General features: G+C 43.5%; 1 protein-coding gene across 7 annotated transcripts in view; it reads right to left on the bottom strand.

Moving 5' to 3' along the window:
* SFSWAP (splicing factor SWAP) overlaps positions 1–19,810 on the bottom strand; it is a 208,971-nt gene that overhangs the window by 41,106 nt on the left and 148,055 nt on the right. For all 7 annotated transcript variants that reach the window (XM_077159535.1, XM_077159536.1, XM_077159530.1 and 4 more), the window contains one exon: positions 756–996. In XM_077159535.1, coding sequence (XP_077015650.1) covers positions 756–996 — 241 coding nt within the window. The remainder of the gene's footprint in view (positions 1–755; positions 997–19,810) is intronic.

The raw sequence follows: 19,810 nt of genomic DNA on the forward strand, positions 1-19,810 counted from the left end.
AAACAGGCCCCATATCATCCTGAATGGCAAAAACGGGGGTTTTGTTGAAAAAATGAGATTTAAAGTTATAAAAACAGGTTCTTTTTTCTCCTGATTAACATTTCTCCATTATGAGTGAATTCTCAGAAACAATGAATAAATCAAGCACTGAAATTTTTGTTTATCTTTTCCACAAACATGCAAAAAAGACAGCATGATTCCACACCCTTCGTTTCATGTTTGACTCTCTTATCATGATCAGAAAAGGGGGTCATTTCTGCAGAAATGTGTAACAGCTTCGTCACATTTCGCAAGAGTCTCTTTCCAGCGTGTGACTCTCACAAGCCTCCTGCAGGGCACCCACCCAGCACTCGGCTCAACTCACACACGGGACTGAGCCTCCAAGACACAAGTGCCCCTAGAGGGCTGGGCACCTTGTGAGACACTCAGAAAGCACTCCACAGAGTGTTCAGCAGCTGGGTTTCCTGCAAATCACTGCAGTTCAGTTCTTGCTGGCTTTGCCTGGCACTGCACAGAGGAGGTGTGGGATGTTAAATGGCAACTAATTTTTAGATGGTTAGATTTCATTGCTAAAAAATGCATATATTATGATAATTTATGTCTTCCTATTAATTTTGTTAACTTGGGGATTGCGATAATAAATACTTGTAGACTCTGTATGTAAAACAGATTACAACTCCCCCCTCCTAATTAAAGGCACAGACATACTTTGGTGACTTCTGTTGTGTCACCCAAGAAGAGTAACATGCACATACCTTGTGGTGGTGGTGGTAGATGTCACCCCACTACTGGTTTCTGCCGTGGTTGGGGGCGGTGGGGGGGTGGTTCCTGGGGGAGGGGGGGCAGTGGCTGTCACTCCGGTGGAGCTGGCTACAGTCACGCCGGCAGGAAGGGTGCTGTAGTAGGTGGCAACATCCATTCCTGGAGGGGGCGGGGCCAGGCAGTAGGTGCCATCGGGCAGCATGTAGCAGCTGTAGTACATGGCGGCCACCGTAGCTGTCAAGACATTGCAGAGGAAGAGGGCTGGGTGGCAGGTCAGCTTGTACCAGACCCATGCCAATCAACGCAACGCCACTTCCGTCTGCTTTCAATCACCTTGTTTTCTATATTTTTCCACCCACATGTGCTAGCGTGGGGCTATGTACCCCCCCAAAACTGAATCTGTTCCTGTGGCTTTGAGCTGTGGTAAAAGGACATAAGTACAGGTGCAGCCCAACTGGACCGGGATGAGACGCACTCCTGTGCCTGAAGGCCACCTAGGGAAGGCCACAGGGAGACAGGAGCCCGAGGGCACAGCCAGCAGCTGGAGGCCAGCAGAACCCAGGAGGGGAGGAAGATGCCGCCCCGTGTGCGGGCCCCGTGTGCGGGCCCTATGACGGAAAAGCTGAGGACCTGGGACTGCCAGTAGGCAGTCAGCCCTCGGGGGGAGGGGGAAGCCTCGCCTCCAGCGGGACCTCTCCTGGCCGCAAAACTGTGTGCCAGTCAATTCCTGTTGTTAAGCCAACCTACTGTATGATATTTGCTTGAGCAGCCTGGAAACGAAAATACTACATAATACACACTTTAAAAAAATAAAACAGTGAGGCAAAGTGAAAACACAAACCTAGCAACAAGGGAAAACGAACGGACATGAGAGCATTCAAAGCAACCAAACAAACTAATTTTCTAGATAAATTAATTTTCTCCCTAACTTCAGAATGTACAGATTAAAACAATTCCCCTCTCTAGAGTCAACTACCTACCCTTTTCTTGCGTGACCCACCAAGATAATCTAAGCTAACAAAAGCAGGTTGCAAGTCAGCGCCCTCCCGTGCCCCTGAGTTTGGCCCTGTCTGGTCTCAGGGCACTTTGCCGTGCTGGTTTCAGGAGCCACGTGACGCGGAGTCAGCACACAGCCCTGCTCCCCCAGTGCAGACGTACACTAGGGTGCTCCCCACTTTCTCTCTGCATGTCACAGAGGACATACAGTTAGGGACATTTAGAATGTCTCTAGGCTTCTGCTACTATAAACAGTGATGCAATGCATGAAATCTTCCTATACATTTTCTGCACATATGCAAATATCTGTAGGACAGCAGTCCACTGTCTGTTTTTTTTTTAGTCCACTGTTTTAAACTATTTAAAAATTCCCAGGGTGGGCCACACGGCTTAGCAGGCAGACTTCTTGCCTGCTGTGCCAGAGACCTGGGTTTGATTTCCAGCACCTGTGCATGTTAAAAAAAAAAAAAATCCTGTAAATTTATTTATCTTTTTAAGAAAATGTTTAATACCAGCACAAATCACAGAAAATCCAATAATCTAATTAAGATTTTAATCCTGTTGTAGTCAAGCTGCTACTGGTTCTGACTATAGAGATTTAATTTCTTTTTCACTAGAGGACGGTAAACATTTTTCTAATTAAGGAATTTATTTTGATTTTCCATGAATTCACTTCAAAACAGTAACGTTTATAAAACATAAAAGCTATCATTGCCCATGGATCTAGCAATGCGTGCAATGCAGAGGAAAACACCCCCGAGCGCAGCAGCATGTCATCACTGAGTGCAGCTGGGGTCCTGGGTGGGAGAGACTATGCAGCCCATGCAAGCTGTGGGCAGGATGGGCAGCCGGGGCAGAGCTCCCCACCCCTGCCAGCCTGAGCACCTCGGCTCATGACTCACACAGCCACCCACGCCCAAGTCCTCCGTCCGGGCTGGATGCTCGGCTGCCGAGCAGTACAAGCAACATGTGACACTCAAAGTCAGCAGACTCATCCACCCTCGCACTCATCCTCAGCACAGCACCAGTTCGATTAATGGCCCAAGGGAAGCCTGGGGAGGGGACCGCGGGCTGATGGGCGGGAGGAGGGGCTGGAGGCAGCGCACCCACACCCTGGGGCCCAGACTGCACACAGAGTTAGCCCAGGGACAGATGGCAGGAGGTCCACACACAGGCGCTTCCTGTCACACTCAGGTGTTCACGTACATGCTTGTCCTTCGTAAGGCACACACTTCCCCTTGAAGGAAGTGAGTATGGCTATTTCCAACCAATCCCACTTCTGAGAGTCACAACATTACGGACCGTTCTTCTGCCCCCTGGGCAGCCACCGCAGAAGAGAGAGGGAAAGGGCCCTGCTCCTGGTACATGCCCTGCTCCCAAAGCCAACGCCCTCAGCGCGGGACAGCACTCACTCAGCACACCAAACTGAAGCCCCTGCTGCCACTACTGGGTCCACAGGAAGGACAAAAGCACCACACCTAGGCAGAGAGGCCTAGGAATGGGCCGGTACACACTTTCAATGGTAGCCACGACAGAAAGACACAGGAATTCACTCAAATAAAAATGAGTTATATAATTAGGTTTCAACCAACAGTATGTATAACACAGTTCCAATCTAATGTATTCTTTATGTGACAGAAGCAGATAAACAGTCCTCAAAACTGAGTATCACTCATTTGAAAGTACTAACATTCAGACTAACGATCAGTCTCTATGACTTCTTGAACCATCCATGCTGTTAAATTAAAACAGAATGGTAAAAAATAGCAGCGCTGGCAAAATGGCTGACTAATTTAACTCAAGAACTTACCCATCACAAACATCTAAGTGTTGGTAAAATATAATGAAACATTTAAAAGGCACAGCTGAGCTCAAGAAAAGGGAAAACTGGCTCCAGGTGTAAAAATACCCCTCCCCCCCAAACAGAGACTGTCTCCTGGGATAGATGTGAAGGCTCAGCCCACATCTTGCCCAGGATGTGGAAATACACAGGCTCATGGCTCTCTGGGGCACAGCCACAACCCAGCTTCAGGCGAGCCTCACAGAAAGGACAGAGGACACGTGCAGGCTGCATGGGGACATGGTCCGCCGTCACTGTTTAACTTCCATCATCTCTTACCTGGGCACCTTCAGGGCGCCTGCCAATAAATAACACTTCACTCACACACGGACAACATGAAGAGGAAGCAGAAAGCAGCAATGTGGGCAGGAGGGTACCAGACACAGCTAACCGCAGAGAGGCAGATCCTAAGTCGCTCACCCCGATGGGCATTTCTGGCCCACTGGGTATGCCCTTGGATTATCAATGGGCAGCCCAGAAAACAACACTGCAGCGGTTTATGAACCTCTCTACACGGCTCTAGGACTGCCCTTCCAGATTTTCACTTCATAGAATGTCAGGGAAGAAGTTTTAGGAGGAGGCAGATCTGTTCTTTCCCCCCAAGAAAAGGAGGCCCAGGAAGGTAAGAGTCCTGCCTGAGCTCTGACCGTGGCCCCAGCCACCCCTCCTGAGCAGGCTAGGCTACTGGTGCATGTCTACTCCCCTGGGGCTCCTGACCCCAGGTCTGGCGGCCTGCCTGGAGCGATGTGCACTTCTGTCCCTATCCACACGCATGCCTTCTGCCTGCCTGGCCTGCTGTGGGCAGGAGCTGGCAGTGCCGTTCTGTACGTGGCAGGAGCTGGCACAGACCACCACGGCACTTCTCTGACACACAGCTACTGCCCTGAGGGTTCACCATCTCAACCAACAACTATGACAGGACTTCGGCTCATGCTATACAGCAGGAACTTCATACACATTTAAGGGGAGAACCCACGTCCGCTGATGTCAAGTCCAGTGCTCTTTTTAAAATCAAGTTCTTCATGCCAGAATATGGCATGGTGACCTTCTGTTACTTGAAGCATGCGGGCATGCTGATGCAATGGTGCTTTGAGAAAAGTGCTCCTGACGGAGCCGTGGGGACCTAGTGGTAGCGTTTCAGAATTAGGGTGGGAAATCCCTGAACTGGACTGAAAATCCTTTCAGCTGACCACCCGCTGTGGTATACAAATCCTGGACAATCGTGATGAGGTCGTGAGACACAGAGGAGATGGGCGCGTGGCGCATTCCAAAGGGCTCCTGCAGCTCAGCTTTCACATTAGGCTTCTACTACATCAGACACGTTATTAGGGTGGCTGCTGTTCTTAGGATTTTACATTGAATTTTCCAGGAGGGGATCGGGTTTTAAAGTAAGGTAAATACTGATGTGATGTGACTCAATAAATAAACATCTTGAGCCCATGAAAGCCTGCTCCAAATAAATCGCAGAGAGAATTTCAACAGGCATCTGCATTTCTAAAATACAGTTGTAGAGGAAGAGAAGTCACGGCAAATGAGGCCCGGCCACGGGCACCTGTGTCAACACCGCGTGTGCTCAGCACGCGCAGGGCTGCTTGAAGCAAGGTCAGAGCAAGCTCACCTCTTCCCAAAGCCTCACTCCTCACTGGCTGGTGCAAAGCTCAGGGCCAACTTACTGCTACTTTTGAGTGCCCAGTCTCACCTAAACAGAACTCTCAGAACAGCACTCCACTCATCAGGATGAATGGGGGGCAATTTCTTTTGCATAGGAACCCACTCAGGAAAGGTGTTTGCATCCAGAGTGAAAAGAACTTTATGGAGCTATATGGAGAAAAACACATAGATTCTGGAAAGCAGAGACCTACTTTACTAATTAATAAAAGGTTAAAAAAAAAGCAGCACTGCTCTATGGCCACTGAAGTGCTATTAACTGAACACCTGTGAGAAGCGGCAATGAGTGAGGCACCCCAATCTTCGGGCCTCTGGGTGTGGCACTCCAGCCCTCTCTTGGGCCCCTCCCAGCCTCTCCAGCACCCACCTTATGGCGCTACGCCCCGGGCAGCGACCACGCCTCTCAGCCTGCTCAAGGCGTCTCTCCACCTGCATGGACCTCTATATCATCTTTCTCTATGTGCATCTGGGGGCTTTGCTAAGCTCAGTGGCTTTAAGTGGTTTGTCTGAAATCCAGAATCCACACCTCAGCCTCCTCAACATCTCCTTCCCACTTGATGTGTCCGGGACAGAAGTCTTGACTTTTCTCCATACCCACTCCTCTTCCATCCCTCAGGTTAAAAGCCTGCAGTTATCCTGGACCCCATAAGTTTTCTCTCCCATCCAACAACCACACACCAGTGCATCCTGTTGACCAAATCGACCACCTCTCCTGACTCCTGGCTTAGACCTCCAATGCTTCCTGCCCTGATGGCTGCAGGTGCCTCCCAACTCATCACCCAGTGTCTACTCTTGCCCCCAGAAGTCACAATATTCCTCTGTGCAACTCCCAGGGGCTTCCCACTCGGTCAGTCAGACCAAATTCCTTATCTCCCAGCACTATGAACATAGCCCACCTGCTTCTCCCACCTTGTGTGCCACTGTGGGTCCCCTCTTCACGTGCCCACACCCCTGCTTCTTCACGTGAGGCCTCTGCGCCATGCCTGCAGGTCCCTCTCTGACCGTGCCCCTCCTTCAGATAACTGGGTGGCTCACCCCACCCATCCATCAGAGGATCGCGTGAGACCCTGTCTTAGGGGTCTCCCCAACTCTCTCCACATAAGGCCTTGCTGACTGCCTGGGACCCAGTCCCCCTCATCCTGACCACTTTTCTCCACTGAACTAATCATAGACTTATTTATTAACAGTCCTGCTCCTAAAGAATCTAAGTTCTACAATGGAAGAGACTCGGCTGACTGCTTTCTGCAGCGCAGCACAGGCATGACACACACACCCTGCATGGATAAACATGTTCCATACACAAGGGTGAGAACTAGAACGGCATAAGATTTCTCAACAACACCAAGGCTCTGCTCTGGAGATGATGACACAAAACTTCCCAAATTCTGAGGGAAAATAACATTGACCTCGCAATTCTAGGCCCATCCAAACTACCTGTCAAGTATGAAGCAGAATGAAGGCATTTCTAGATACGCAAGGATTAAAAAATCTGTCTTTTGGTGTACCTTTTCTTGGCAAGCTACTGGAGATGTGCTCCAGCAAAATATAGGAACAAACAAACAAAGCAAAACATTGTGAAAAAAAACAGCAAACACAAGAGAGCAAAGAAGAGAACTCAGGAAAACACTGGGCTACAAGTCAGGGTAACTGCCCCTCCAGAGTAGAACAGGGCACAGGGAGCTCAAGATATGCATCCAGACTCTGAATGCAACGTCTGATACACAGGGGAGCTTGTGCTGCCATAGGGTTCCAGCGGCTGTAAACATGACGCTGCAAGACGCAAAACTCAGTTGGGGAGATGGCACCATTAGAAAGAATCCACATTCTTTAGCAGCTCTGAAAATGCCAAGCAGCACATAAAGATACTGTCATACCTGGCTGACTGCCTGTGACCCCTGATAGCTAGGGGCTCCTCCAATACTGGTCATAAAAGACAGGTCCAGAACTTTCCAGAGAAATTAGTACAGCACTTTGATGAGTAAGCTACTTTTGTATTTTTTTCTTTGAGTTTTGATTACAAATAGAGGATTAAATATATTGGTTAAAGTTACAAAGTAACCAAAAGAAAAACTAATCATGGATCATAAGTAAGTGTGGGGGTATGTGGGATGCTTACTGGAGGTGTGAGTAGTTAAATTATCATCTGTCGCAGCAAGAAGACAAAAGAGTAAACCAAGAGTTGATAAACATAGAAACAATGGTACAAACACTATTTAGAGGTATGGAGAAAATCATCAAAAATTCAAAGACAGTGGGGACAACCAAATCAACAGGCCGAGTTCTTAGTCTTGAGGTTTGTTCCTTTGAAATTTATCCCCACAAAGGATAGGCTAAGCCTACTTAAAATTAGGCCTAAGCGTCACCCCCAGAGAACCTCTTTTGTTGCTCAGATGTGGCCTCTCTCTCTCAGCCCACATGACAAGCAAACTCACTGTTCTCCCCCTCTCTACATGGGACATAACTTCCAGGGGTTTAAACCTCACCTGGCAACATGGGACAGAAATCCTAGAATGAGCTGGGACTCAGCATCAAGGGACTGAGAAAACTTTCTCTAATGAAAGGGGAGGAAGAGAAAAATGAGACAAAATAAAATGTCAGTGGCTGAGAGATTTCCAACAGAGTTGAGAGGTTATCCTGGAGGTTATTCTTATGCATTATATAAATATCCCCTTTTTAGTTTATGGTGTATTAGAGTGGCGGGAGGGAAGTATCTGAAACTGTAGAGCTGTGTTCCAGTAGCCATGTTTCTTTTTTTTTTTTTTTAATTTTTATTAATAAAACCAATCAACACACAACACGAACATTCTTAATGTATGAACATTTCATAATTGGTGTGCAATCAATGGCTCATATCATCACATAGTTGTGTATTTATCATCACGATCATTTCTCAGAACATCTGTATTACTCCAGAAAAAGAAATAAAAAGAAACAAGAAAAAACTCATACATATCATATCCCATACCCCTCTCTCCCACTGACCACTAGTATTTCCCTCTACCCAATTTATTTTAACATTTGTCCCCCATTATTTATTTATTTTTTATCCATATGTTTTACTCATCTGTCCATACCTAGATAAAAGGAGCACCAGAACAAGGTTTTCACAGTCACAGACACTGTGCGAAAGCTATATCATTATATAACAAATAGCCATGTTTCTTGAAGATGATTGTATAATGATATAACTTTCACAATGTGACTGTGTGATTGTGAAAACCTTGTGTCTGATACTCCTTTTGTCTATGGTACGGACAGATAAGTAAAATATACGGATAAAAAATAAATAAAAGGGGGAACAAAGGTTAAAATTAATTGAGTAGATTAAAATACTAGTGGTCAATGAAAGGGAGTGGTAAGGGGTATGGCATATATGAGGTTTTTCTTCTTTCTGGAGAGAAGAAAATGTTCAAAAACATGATCATGGTGATGAATGTACAACTATGAGATGATATTGTGAGCCACTGATTGTAACTATGTCAAGAACGTTTGTATGTCAAGAATGACTGCATGTCAAGAATATTGTATTGGTTCATTGCTTATAATAAAAATATTTTAAAAAATTTCAAAGACAAAATAGGTAAAAGTAATTGTCTCTGGAAACAAGACTGAAAGTAGGGAGGGTAGGACATGAGACAAATTTTTCATAAAAAGCATTTGTTTACTGCCTAACTTTAAAACTACACACATGTATTACTCTAACATTCTTTAAAAAGTATCCTAATTACAATGAAAGAGATAATGAGTATCTAACTCTGTTTATCATATTTTGAGCTCCAGGCAAAAAGTTAAGAGGAAAAAGATTATTCAAGTTTCTTTCCCAATATATGACCTTTTAGTCTTTCTGCCCATCTAGCCAATAGATGCTAAATACCTCCCTGAGTCAGAGAGAAACGTGTGTCCTGCCACTACAGCGGCAAGCCAGATGGATAGAAGCTGCCCTCCTGGAGGCCAGGCCAAGCAAGAGAAATGGGACGTTAGCCAACGGGCATTAAGGCGAGTCCAGACATTGATAATGGCTAGGAAGACAAGGAAAGGGGGTCCTGGATGAAAGAATGAGTTGGGGAAGAGGCGCATTGTAGGGGGAAGGGCAGGGTAGGGCCAACGCTGGGCAAGAGCACTTGGGGTCAAGCAAGGAGCCAGCACAGAGCAGTGGGACTAAGGCAGAGAGTGGGAAATGGGCTCCAATCTACCATGGAGGGCAGAGATGGCTACAGGAAGCCCTCTGGGATTTAACCAGGACAGGAAACCAGGGTTGAGTGGAGAGGTGATGAGACAGAATTTGCTTGTCAAAAATATCTCTGAAGCTGCTGCATGAACAGTGAACTGCAGGAGGGTGGTGCCAGGAAAAGAGAGGGGCCACAGCAGATCTGGAGGTCGAGGCCAGAGAGCACAGTGCTTGGACTGGGGGAAGCAGTGAAGGTGGGTGGCAAGAAGTGCCAGGCTTGGGAGAGACTTTGCAAGTGGAAAAGAGAAGCAGACAGATGACACATGGGTGTGAGAAGAGGGAAAACTCACCGGGCAGGCCACATATGACACTGGGGCCTGGCAGGCCAGGAAAATGTGGGACCACTCGTGGACATGGGGAGCACGTGGGAGAGGTAGCTTGTGGGAGGGGGGAGTTGTACTGTGGACATACTGACACTTGTTGGCCTTCAGGGATACAGCCACACACCCATCATTTTCTATTTATTCCAATACTTACTTTTGGTACAGAGTTTAGAAACAAATTGAGGACCAAAACAATACTATTATAAAACCAATACATTTTAAACTGAAAGGAATAGAACAGACGTGGCTAAAAAAAATCCCATCACTGACACAGAAGAAAAGACTGATAAAATCACAATGAATGCAGAGAAAAAACGAGAGATTAAAACAATCAAGAGGAAATAAGAGACACAGGAGAAAAAAGATGATGCAAAATAAGAAAACTGGTTAAGTAGAGAAGCCAACAAATGGAACAGATAGGTATTCAGTTATAACAGAAAACAATTTCTCTGAAACGAAGAACTGAACCATTGACTGAAAGGGCCTATGATATATTCCAGGTAAATGGGACGTGCGTATCAATTATTTTAAGGGCAAAGAAAGAATTCTTTAGGTACTGAGTCAGAAAAAGCAAGCTCCCTAAGGGAGTGGGGGTGTGAAAGAACCAGTGGGCCTCACGCTTTTTCAAAGCAACAAACAGGCAATTCCAGAAAACCACAGAGCGATGCTCCCTGAATTCTAGGCAAGTGTGTCCCAATATATTATTCCTGGTAAAGCTGATATTTATATTAAGAGGCATTATTGACAGACATTTTTGAACTTCTCAGAGAATAGCACCCAGGAGCAATTAATGAAAACCAACCAAGAAACAAACTCAAATAACTACTCAAATGGCAAAATAAGCTGGCCCAGGTTTCTCTGCAGTAGAAAGGATCATGCCATATTCTAGTAGAGCAAATGTTTCCAAGGCTCTGAGAGAGAGAAAGATTACCTGAGAATTTTACACCCAGACAAGCTGTCCTTTTCATACAAGGGGTAGGAGGCAGGCATTTTTCACCTCTGCAAGACAGAGTTCTTCTTGCAAAAATTTACTTGTGCATGAAATTCAAACAACTATGAGATCAATCAAATAAAGAACTGAAACAGAGAAACTGGTAAAAAAAATTAATCCATTTAACTATAGAACTGTGACTAGGCAACCAGGGAATTAGTTACAGAACCAAACATAATTATTATTTATAAACTCATTACATAAAAATAATATCGCTAAAAAAATTTTTTTTAAAATAATATCACTAACAAAAATGAGGAGTTGGAAAAATGGGGTGAAAAGAAGGTATTTGATGAAAGCTAATTTCCTCCAATTTCATAGCTAATAATGTACAAAATAAAAACATAGTTAAAAAAACACAATCCCAATCATTTAATATTTTCGTAATCTTTTTTCTTAACCTTACAGAATTCTTTCAGAACTGAATTCCTGAAAGATAGAAGAAACTTTTATCTAAAATTTTAGATAAAAAATTTTAATTCTGCTTTACCATAAGAATTTCAATTACACATATATCATTTAAATCTTTATTTATGCTTAATAACTACCTTTGTGTTCCCAGGATGGTACCTTTTCCTTCTCCCTCTTTGTTTAACACAACTATCCAGTCCTGCCCACTGTGTCGACGACGTTTCACCTAACGTATATAATGGTGATTTCCGGGTGCTGGTATTCTGGGTAATACTTTTTATTTCCATCCTCTGCTTCTCTTGACTTAAAAGAAAAAACCACAGTTTCTGTAAAACAATAAAGCCATTTTTGGAGGGCCTTGGAAAGTAAGTAAAACACTTCAAAGGCGTGATGTGCAGGAAAACAAAGAAAGTACCATACACAGCAGTAGCAACCTCACATTTCAAAAACTGGGAAAGAAGCAAGAAAACACTTGGTTTAGCCACATGGTATGGTTTAATTTCACTTAAGCTATTTATAGAATGAAGTATATTTTAAAAAAAGAGCTGGCATCTTACTTTTTAAGAAATAGTATGTTATGACAGTGGGCAGTGTGTCACCACTATTGCTTCCTGCATAATTAATTCCATTTACTATTCTTTCTGTAAGGACTTATAGTTGAACATCAGAAGACAGTTAAGTATAACAAAAAATAAAGGCATAAAACACAGTTGTCAGGCTAATAAATGAAAGAAACATGTCAGTTTCCCATGTCTATAAAGAGCTTCTAGAAAAACACCATTTTAACATAAAAATAGATGCTGTTCTTTCCAGGCTGCCAAAACTTAGGAAAACCTCTTCAGAAGAAAGTAAATACCCAGGAACGACTGCAAACGTTCTAAGGTGATTAGTAAAGCCTAAGCACCCACAGGCACACGGTGCTCGTGGGGCCCCCAGCCCAGCTGAAGGAGGAGCAACGGGCCCCTTCCTTCCGGACAGAGCACACTCGGGATGGCCATTAACACCCCGGAGCTGGGAGGAACCATCTCAAGACAGAGTCTTATTTCAAAATAAGCATCAGAAAAAATAAAACAAACAAACAAACAAAAGAAAAACGTAATATATATCCACATTATAAAAACCTCAAGGTGTACAAACAAGCAGGCAAAAGTGAGTGCCTCCTCGAGCCCTGAGATAGCTGCATCCCTGTCACTGCTCCAGCCGGGCCTAGAGAGGTGCCCCATGAACCCCCTACTCAGCACGGCCCCACGTGCTGGACTGTGCCCCCAAGAACCTGCTGCTCTACCTGCCATTCCTCAGCCACTGTAAATGTGCACTAATATTCATCCAATAGTCCTCCACCGGACCACAGAGAGGGCACGTCAGTCCTTTGCTACTACTAACATTGCACTCATATGAACAGCTCCATCTTGACACATACAACCACACATTAGAGCTGACATCCTGGGTTCGAGTACTGCATTCCACAGTCTGATGACGATGGCCAGGCGGCCCCCAACACCAGCAGTATAAATTTACGCTTCCACCAATAACGCAAGTGCCTGTCAAGTTTTTCTTCTTTGCTTATGTGAGACTGAGAAATGGCCTGCCATTGTAGGTTTAATTTGCATTCCTTATATTTAATCTCTATAATTATTAAGCTATCAAAACCTATACACATCTAATGGTATTTTCAACAGTGTGGAAACCTTGATTTTATTGTAAGACATATAACTCCAAAGTGTACGCCTTCCTGTTCTACTGTGAGTAGGAAGGTTCTCTGCTTTGAGTTTATCTGTGGCTGTCAAGCTAAAATGAAACCACAGACTTGCATCTTCTACGAAGGTGAGATTCTAGAGCCAGCAGACACAGTGCCATTTCAGTGGGCAGTGAGGGTAAGCCTTCTAAAACAGATGGCCGGCTCACCTCAAGCAATTATTCACACTGCAGTCCATTTTCTACTGGGCTATGAAATGTTTCTTACTATGTGACTGTAAAAGCTCTTGGTATGTAAAGACTTTCTATTTTCTCCTGATTTCTCAACAGTTTTGTTTTTTCCACTAGTTGAATAATGCTGTTCCTTGGCTGAGGGCCAGTGGCTCTTCACCTTGTGGAAGCACTTTATTTTCCAGGCGTCTTCGAGGAGCCTCTGGAAGTGGCTCTGCTGTGTGGTAGAATATGAGTTCTCGTGTGGTGGGCCCCCCAAGCAGCTTTCCCCACCTCTGCTCTTCTAACAAGACCCTGGTTCATCACTTGGCTGCATTTCCTTTCCTAGGTACCTTGCTTTGAGTCTTCGTTCATTCTTTCCCTCTGAAGAATTTAGTAATCTTGGTACTTAACAAATGGAAGAAACACTCCGAAGGAGTCAACAAACTGGCTGGAGACCTGTCTCACCAGCGCACTGGACGCCACACATGCCACAGATATCAGGGACAGAGGCTGTTCTCTGGGAGGCATGTCCTTTTTGCTCTTGCTGTCATGGAACTAGAAGAGGGAGAAGTAATTGTGAAAGCCTTGAAACAATACAATAGAATTGAGATGCCATCTGCTAGCACAGTGCTTTGTGTTCTCTTCCCTTGGCGGAAATCACAAGTGGAACTAAGGTGCTGTAGGCAGGGCTGGATGGTTTGAGGGCGACAAAGTACTGAATCCTCAACCAAAGGCAGGACCTTCACCCCACATCAAAAGATTGGCAAACATGTAGGCATTTGTGTAAAATGGTAAAATATGGTATTTAAACCATATTTTTTTGTCTAAATCACCAACTGCTTTGACCCTAAAGGCAATCCTATCACATGAATACATTTTATTACCTGGTAGGGCACAGCTCCCTTTATTATACTACTTTCCCAGATTTTTCATATTCTTCATTTTTTTTTTTTTAAGATAACCTCAACATTGCTTTGTTAAGATAAAAACAAATGTGCACACAGGGAGCCCAGAGTAAGAATGAGGGCCCTTAATCTTGGATAACTTAATGTAATACCTGGACATGTCCCAGAGTATATTAAGGAGATAATCAAAAAGTACTGGCAAAGTCCCCTGAAGAATGGGAGAAAAATTATGGAACTATTAAAATTTACCATGAGGGGGGACTTCCGGGCCAAGATGGTGGCTTAACAATGTGCGCATTTTAGTTTGTCCTCCAGAAAAACTATTAAATAACCAGAAACAGTACAGAACAGCTCCTGGGCCACGTCAGTGACCGGACACACAGTGTACCCCAGTCTGGACCAGCTGGACCGGCTGTGAGCCCTCCCCAGAACCGTGAGTTCCCCAAGCCACAGTGGCCGGTGCCCCTCCCTGACAGGCTGCTTCCTAGAGGGGAAAGGAAAGGGACTTTACCAGCAGCAGGGGCTGAGCCCAACCAAACACCAAATTGTGGAATTAATTAACAAGTTCTGACTACTAAAAATAGGCCCCAGCTCAGGTGAACCTGGTCAAAGCTGAGGTCGCTGATTTTTGCCCCAGAGCCGAGGGGGCAGGGCTGATGGAAAAAGAAAAAAAAAAAAAAAAAAGGAAGCAGAGATTTTTGTGGCTGTGTTTCTACACAGGCTTGACTACCTCTGGATTCAGCGGCAGGACTTCTCAGGCTGCAACTGCCCCAGGCATAGGCAGAAACAAGGTTGTTTGAGAGCTTGTCTGGAGGCTGTGCCTTCCCCAGGAGAGGGGTAAAGCCCCACCCAGGTGAAATCCCTCTATCAAGGAATTCAGACACCAGGGCTTGGTAATTTGAAGCCATTAAAACCAGCCTACAACCTCTCCTCTGTCTCCACCACGCCCCAGCAGGGAGAGTCTGCCAAGGTTAAAGGTACTGCATCATCTTATGCTGGTGGGACCTGCAGGCAGACAATCACCACATGCTGGGCAGGATACGAAAAACAGAGTCCAGAGACTTCACAACAAAGTCTTTCAACCTGTTGGGTCTCACCCTCAGGGAAAACCGACTCAGGTTTTTCCTCCTGACAGGAGGCCAGTTTGGCCTGGGAAAATCTGGCTGGGGTCTATAATACCTAAGTAGACCCCCCCAAGTGTGGGGGAGGAAAAGGCACCCTACAAGCAGGGCAAGAAACAAGAAAACAAGAACCGAAAAATTATCCTCTGTTAAACAAAACCTAAGCTAGAGGTTCAGATAAAGCTGAACTGAAAGTCAAAGAACAGACAGACAACAAATTCATCCAGCAAGAAAACCCTAGGTGAAAGAAGTGAAAGCAATCTCCAGAATAAACTAATTAAGGTAATAAAATGCCTAGGTGCCAGCAAAAAATAAATCACACTAGGAAAATTGAAGATATGGCCCAGTCAAATGAACAAACCAACAATTCAAATGACATACAGGAGCTGAAACAATTCATCCAGAATATATGAACAGATATGGAAAACCTCATCAAAAACCAAATCAATGAATTGAGGGAGGATAAAAAGAAGGCAAGGAAGGAACAAAAAGAAGAAATCGAAAGTCAAAAAAAACAAATCACAGAACTTATGGGAATGAAAGGCACGGTAGGGGAGATGAAAAAAATAATGGAAACCTACAATGGTAGATTTCGAGAGGCAGAAGATAGGATTACTGAACTGGAGGATGGAACATCTGAAATCTGACAAGGAACAAACTATAGGGAAAAAAATGGAAAAATATGAGCAGGGACTCAGGGAATTGAAGGACAATATGAAGCGTACGAATGTACGTGTTGTAGGTATCCCAGAAGGAGAAGAGAAGGGAAAAGGAGGAGAAAAACTAATGGAGGAAATTATCACTGAAAATTTCCCAACTCTTATGAAAGACTTAAAATTACAGATCCAAGAGGTACAGCATACCACAAAGAGAACAGATCCAAATAGAAGTACTCCAAGACATTTACTAATCAATATGTCAGAGGTCAAAGAGAAAGAGAGAATCTTGAAAGTAGCAAGAGAAAAGCAGTCCATCACATACAAGGGAAGCCCAATAAGACTATGTACAGATCTCTCAGCAGAAACCATGAAGGCGAGAAGACGGGGATGATACATTTAAATTATTAAAAGAGAAAAACTGCCAACCAAGAATTCTATATCCAGCAAAACTGTCCTTCAAAAATGAGGGAGAAATTAAAACATTTTCAGACCAAAAATCACTGAGAGAATTTATGACCAAGAGACCAGCTCTGCACGAAATACTAAAGGGAGCATTAGAGACAGATACGAAGACAGAAGAGAGAGGTGTGGAGAAGAGTATAGAAAGGAAGACTATGAATAAAGGTAAAAAGAAGTAAAATTAGATATGACATATAAAATCCAGAAGGCAAAATAGTAGAAGAAAGTACTACCCATGCAGTAATAACACTAAATGTTAATGGATTAAACTCCCCAATCAAAAGACATAGACTGGCAGAATGGATTAAAAAACAAGCCCCATCTATATGTCTCTACTCAAAGGACATGAGGGCAAGGACACAAATGGACATTTGCAAACACCAATGTTTATAGCAGCATTATTTACATTCACCAAGAGATGGAAACAGCCAAAATGTCCATCAACAGATAGGTGGCTAAACAAACTGTGGCATATACATACGATGGAATATTATGCAGCTGTAAGACAGAATAAAGTTTTGAAGTATGTAACAACATGGATGGATCTTAAGGACATTATACTGAGTGAGATCTGCCAAAAACAAAAGGACAAATACTGTATGGTCTCACTGATATGAACTGACATTAGTGAACAAACTTGGAATATTTTGTTGGTGACAGAGACCATAGGAGATAGAAATAGGGTAAGATATTGGGTAATTGGAGCTGAAGGGATACAGATTGTACAACAGGACTGAATATGAAAACTCAGAAATGGACAGCACAATACTACCTAACTGTAATACAATTATTTTAAAACATTGAATGCAGCTGAATGTGAGAATGATAGAGGGAGGAGGACTGGAGGCATAAATGAAATCACAAGGAAAACCAGACGATAAAGATTGAGATGGTATAATCTAGGAATGCCTAGAGTGTATAATGATAGTGACTAAACGTCCAAATTTAAAAAATGTTTTTGCATGAGGAAGAACAAAGGAATATCATTACTGCAGGGTACTGAAAATTGATGGTAATTAATATTTTAAAATGTCAACTTATACGTGAGACTAAAGCAAAAAATGTTTATTTGTTACAAATTTTATATTTTGACTAGTGCATGCCCTAATATAACTTATGTAGATAGTTGGTTGAACTACATAAGTACATGGAATCTTGACTAGGACATGAGATTTTGTTGGTTTGTCCAGAGTGATGCCCTGATGAATCCCGGAGTGATTTGATCAGTGAAGGGAAAAGTATTTGCAAAGTCCCCTTTGGGGAATGGTGAGAACCGGGGAAAATTCAACCCCCCCCAGTTGAATTCTTGATATTCTCACAAGCAATGTGGACAACCAAAGCTATAGGCTGAGCCCCCAGTCTTGGGGTTTGTTCATATGAAAGTTAACCCCACAAAGGATAGGTCAAGCCTACTTAAAATTAGGCCTAAGAGTAACCCCAAGGGAGTTTCTTTTGTTGCTCAGATGTGACTTCTCTCTCCAGCCAACACAACAAGCAAACTCACCACCTTCTCCCTGTCTATGTGGGACATGACTCCTAGGAGTGTGGACCTCCCTGGCAACATGGGACAGAAATCCTAGAATGAGCGGAGACTCAGCATGAAGGGATTGAGAAAAACCCTAGAATGAGCTGAGACTCAGCATCAAGGGATTGAGAAAACCTTCTTGACCAAAAGGGGAAAGAGTGAAAGGAGACAAAGCGTCAATGGCTGAGAGATTCCAAACAGAGTCAAGAGGTTATTCTGGAGGTTATTCTTATGCATTAAGCAGATATCACCTTGTTATTCAAGATGTAATGGAGCGGCTGGAGGGAATTGCTTGAAAATGTAGAGCTGTGTTCCAGTAGCCATGTTTCTTGATGATGATCGTATAATGATACAGCTTTCACAATGTGACAGTGTGATTGTGAAAACTTTGTGTCTGATGCTCCTATTATGTACCTTGTTGACAGACAAGTAGAACATACAGAATAAAAATAAACAATAGGGGGAACAAATGTTAAAATAAATTTAGTTTGAAATGCTAGTGATCAATGAAAGTGAGGGGTAAGGGGTATGGTATGTATAATTTTTTTCCTGTTTTCATTTTATTTCTTTTTATGTTATCTTTTATTTCTTTTTCTGAATTTGATGCAAATGCTCTAAGAAATGATCATGATGATGAATATGCAACTATGTGATGATATTGTGAATTACTGATTATATATGTAGAATGGAATGATTATATATTAAGAATGTGTTTCTTTGTTGTCATATTTTTTTAATTTAAAATAAATTAAAAAAATTAAAAAAAAATTTACCATGAGGACAACCCCAGATACGGTGCCAAACATTGGGGAAACCCAAATCTATAGGCCAAGCCCTTAATTTTGAGGCTCGTTCTTGTGAAATTTATGGAGATAGCAGAGAAGCTTAGCCTACCTATAGGTGTGCCTAAGAGTTACCTCTGGAGGACCTCTTTTCTTGCTCAGATGTAGCCTTTCTCACTCTCAGACCAACTTTGCAAGTGAAACCACTGCCCTTCCCCCTATGTGGGACATGGCATACAGGGATGAAAGTCTCCATGGAGGCGTAGGAGATGACCCCCAGGAAAGCCTGGCACCGTGGGACCAACAATTCCATCCTGACCAAAAGGGGGAAAAGAAGTGTAACAAATAAGGTACCATGACTGAGAGTTCAAATAGTCAAGAGGCCACACTGGAGGTCACTCTTATGCACGTTTCAATTAGACACTGCTACCTATCATAACTTGTCAAGCCCCAACCAAGACCATTCCTGCCAACACTAAAGAATACCTAGGGCAATATGTAAGATTCTACAAAGGTTCCATGCACTAGGGTAACTTTCCAAAACCTATAACCTCCAGATGGGCCCCTGGACCAGCTAAGTCCTGAAATGCAGAGGGGCCAGCCCCTTTCAGAGCATCAACCAGTTCAATCCCCCTATCCCATATTATCAATAGCCACTTGAAAAAGTTAGAATGGGTATAGCCCAAATATCCCTTAAAGAGAAGGAGAAAGATCAAAGGTGATGGTGGAGTTATACAGAGAAGGTAGGATTTAACAAATGAATATGACTGCTGAATCATTATACTGATACTTCTTTTAGCTGTCAGTACCTTAGAGTAGCTAGAAAGAAAAACCTAAAATTGTGGAATTGTAACCGACACCAAACTCTGAAATCTGTTCTACAACTAATTGTTGCGATGTGCTTTGAAATTTATTGCTTTTATATACATACGTAATTTAAAGAGAAGGAGGACTGTACGGAGAAGACAGAATCTAACACGTGAGCATGACTGCTGAGTCATTACACTGATACCTCCGTGGGGCTCCAGTGTCTAAGAGCAGCCAGAAGAAAAAATGAAAAATCATGGAACGTAACCCATACCAAACTTTAAAACCTGCTCTATAACTACTTGTTAAAATGTACTTGCAAATTGATTGCTTTTTTTGTATATTAAAAAATGTTAACACAAACAAAAAACAAATGCGCAAACCCCACAAACACTCTTTAGGTTTTCAGTGGATATCACCGATGT

This window comes from Tamandua tetradactyla, chromosome 5 (genome assembly GCF_023851605.1).
Source record: "Tamandua tetradactyla isolate mTamTet1 chromosome 5, mTamTet1.pri, whole genome shotgun sequence".
Taxonomy (NCBI): Eukaryota; Metazoa; Chordata; class Mammalia; order Pilosa; family Myrmecophagidae; genus Tamandua; species Tamandua tetradactyla.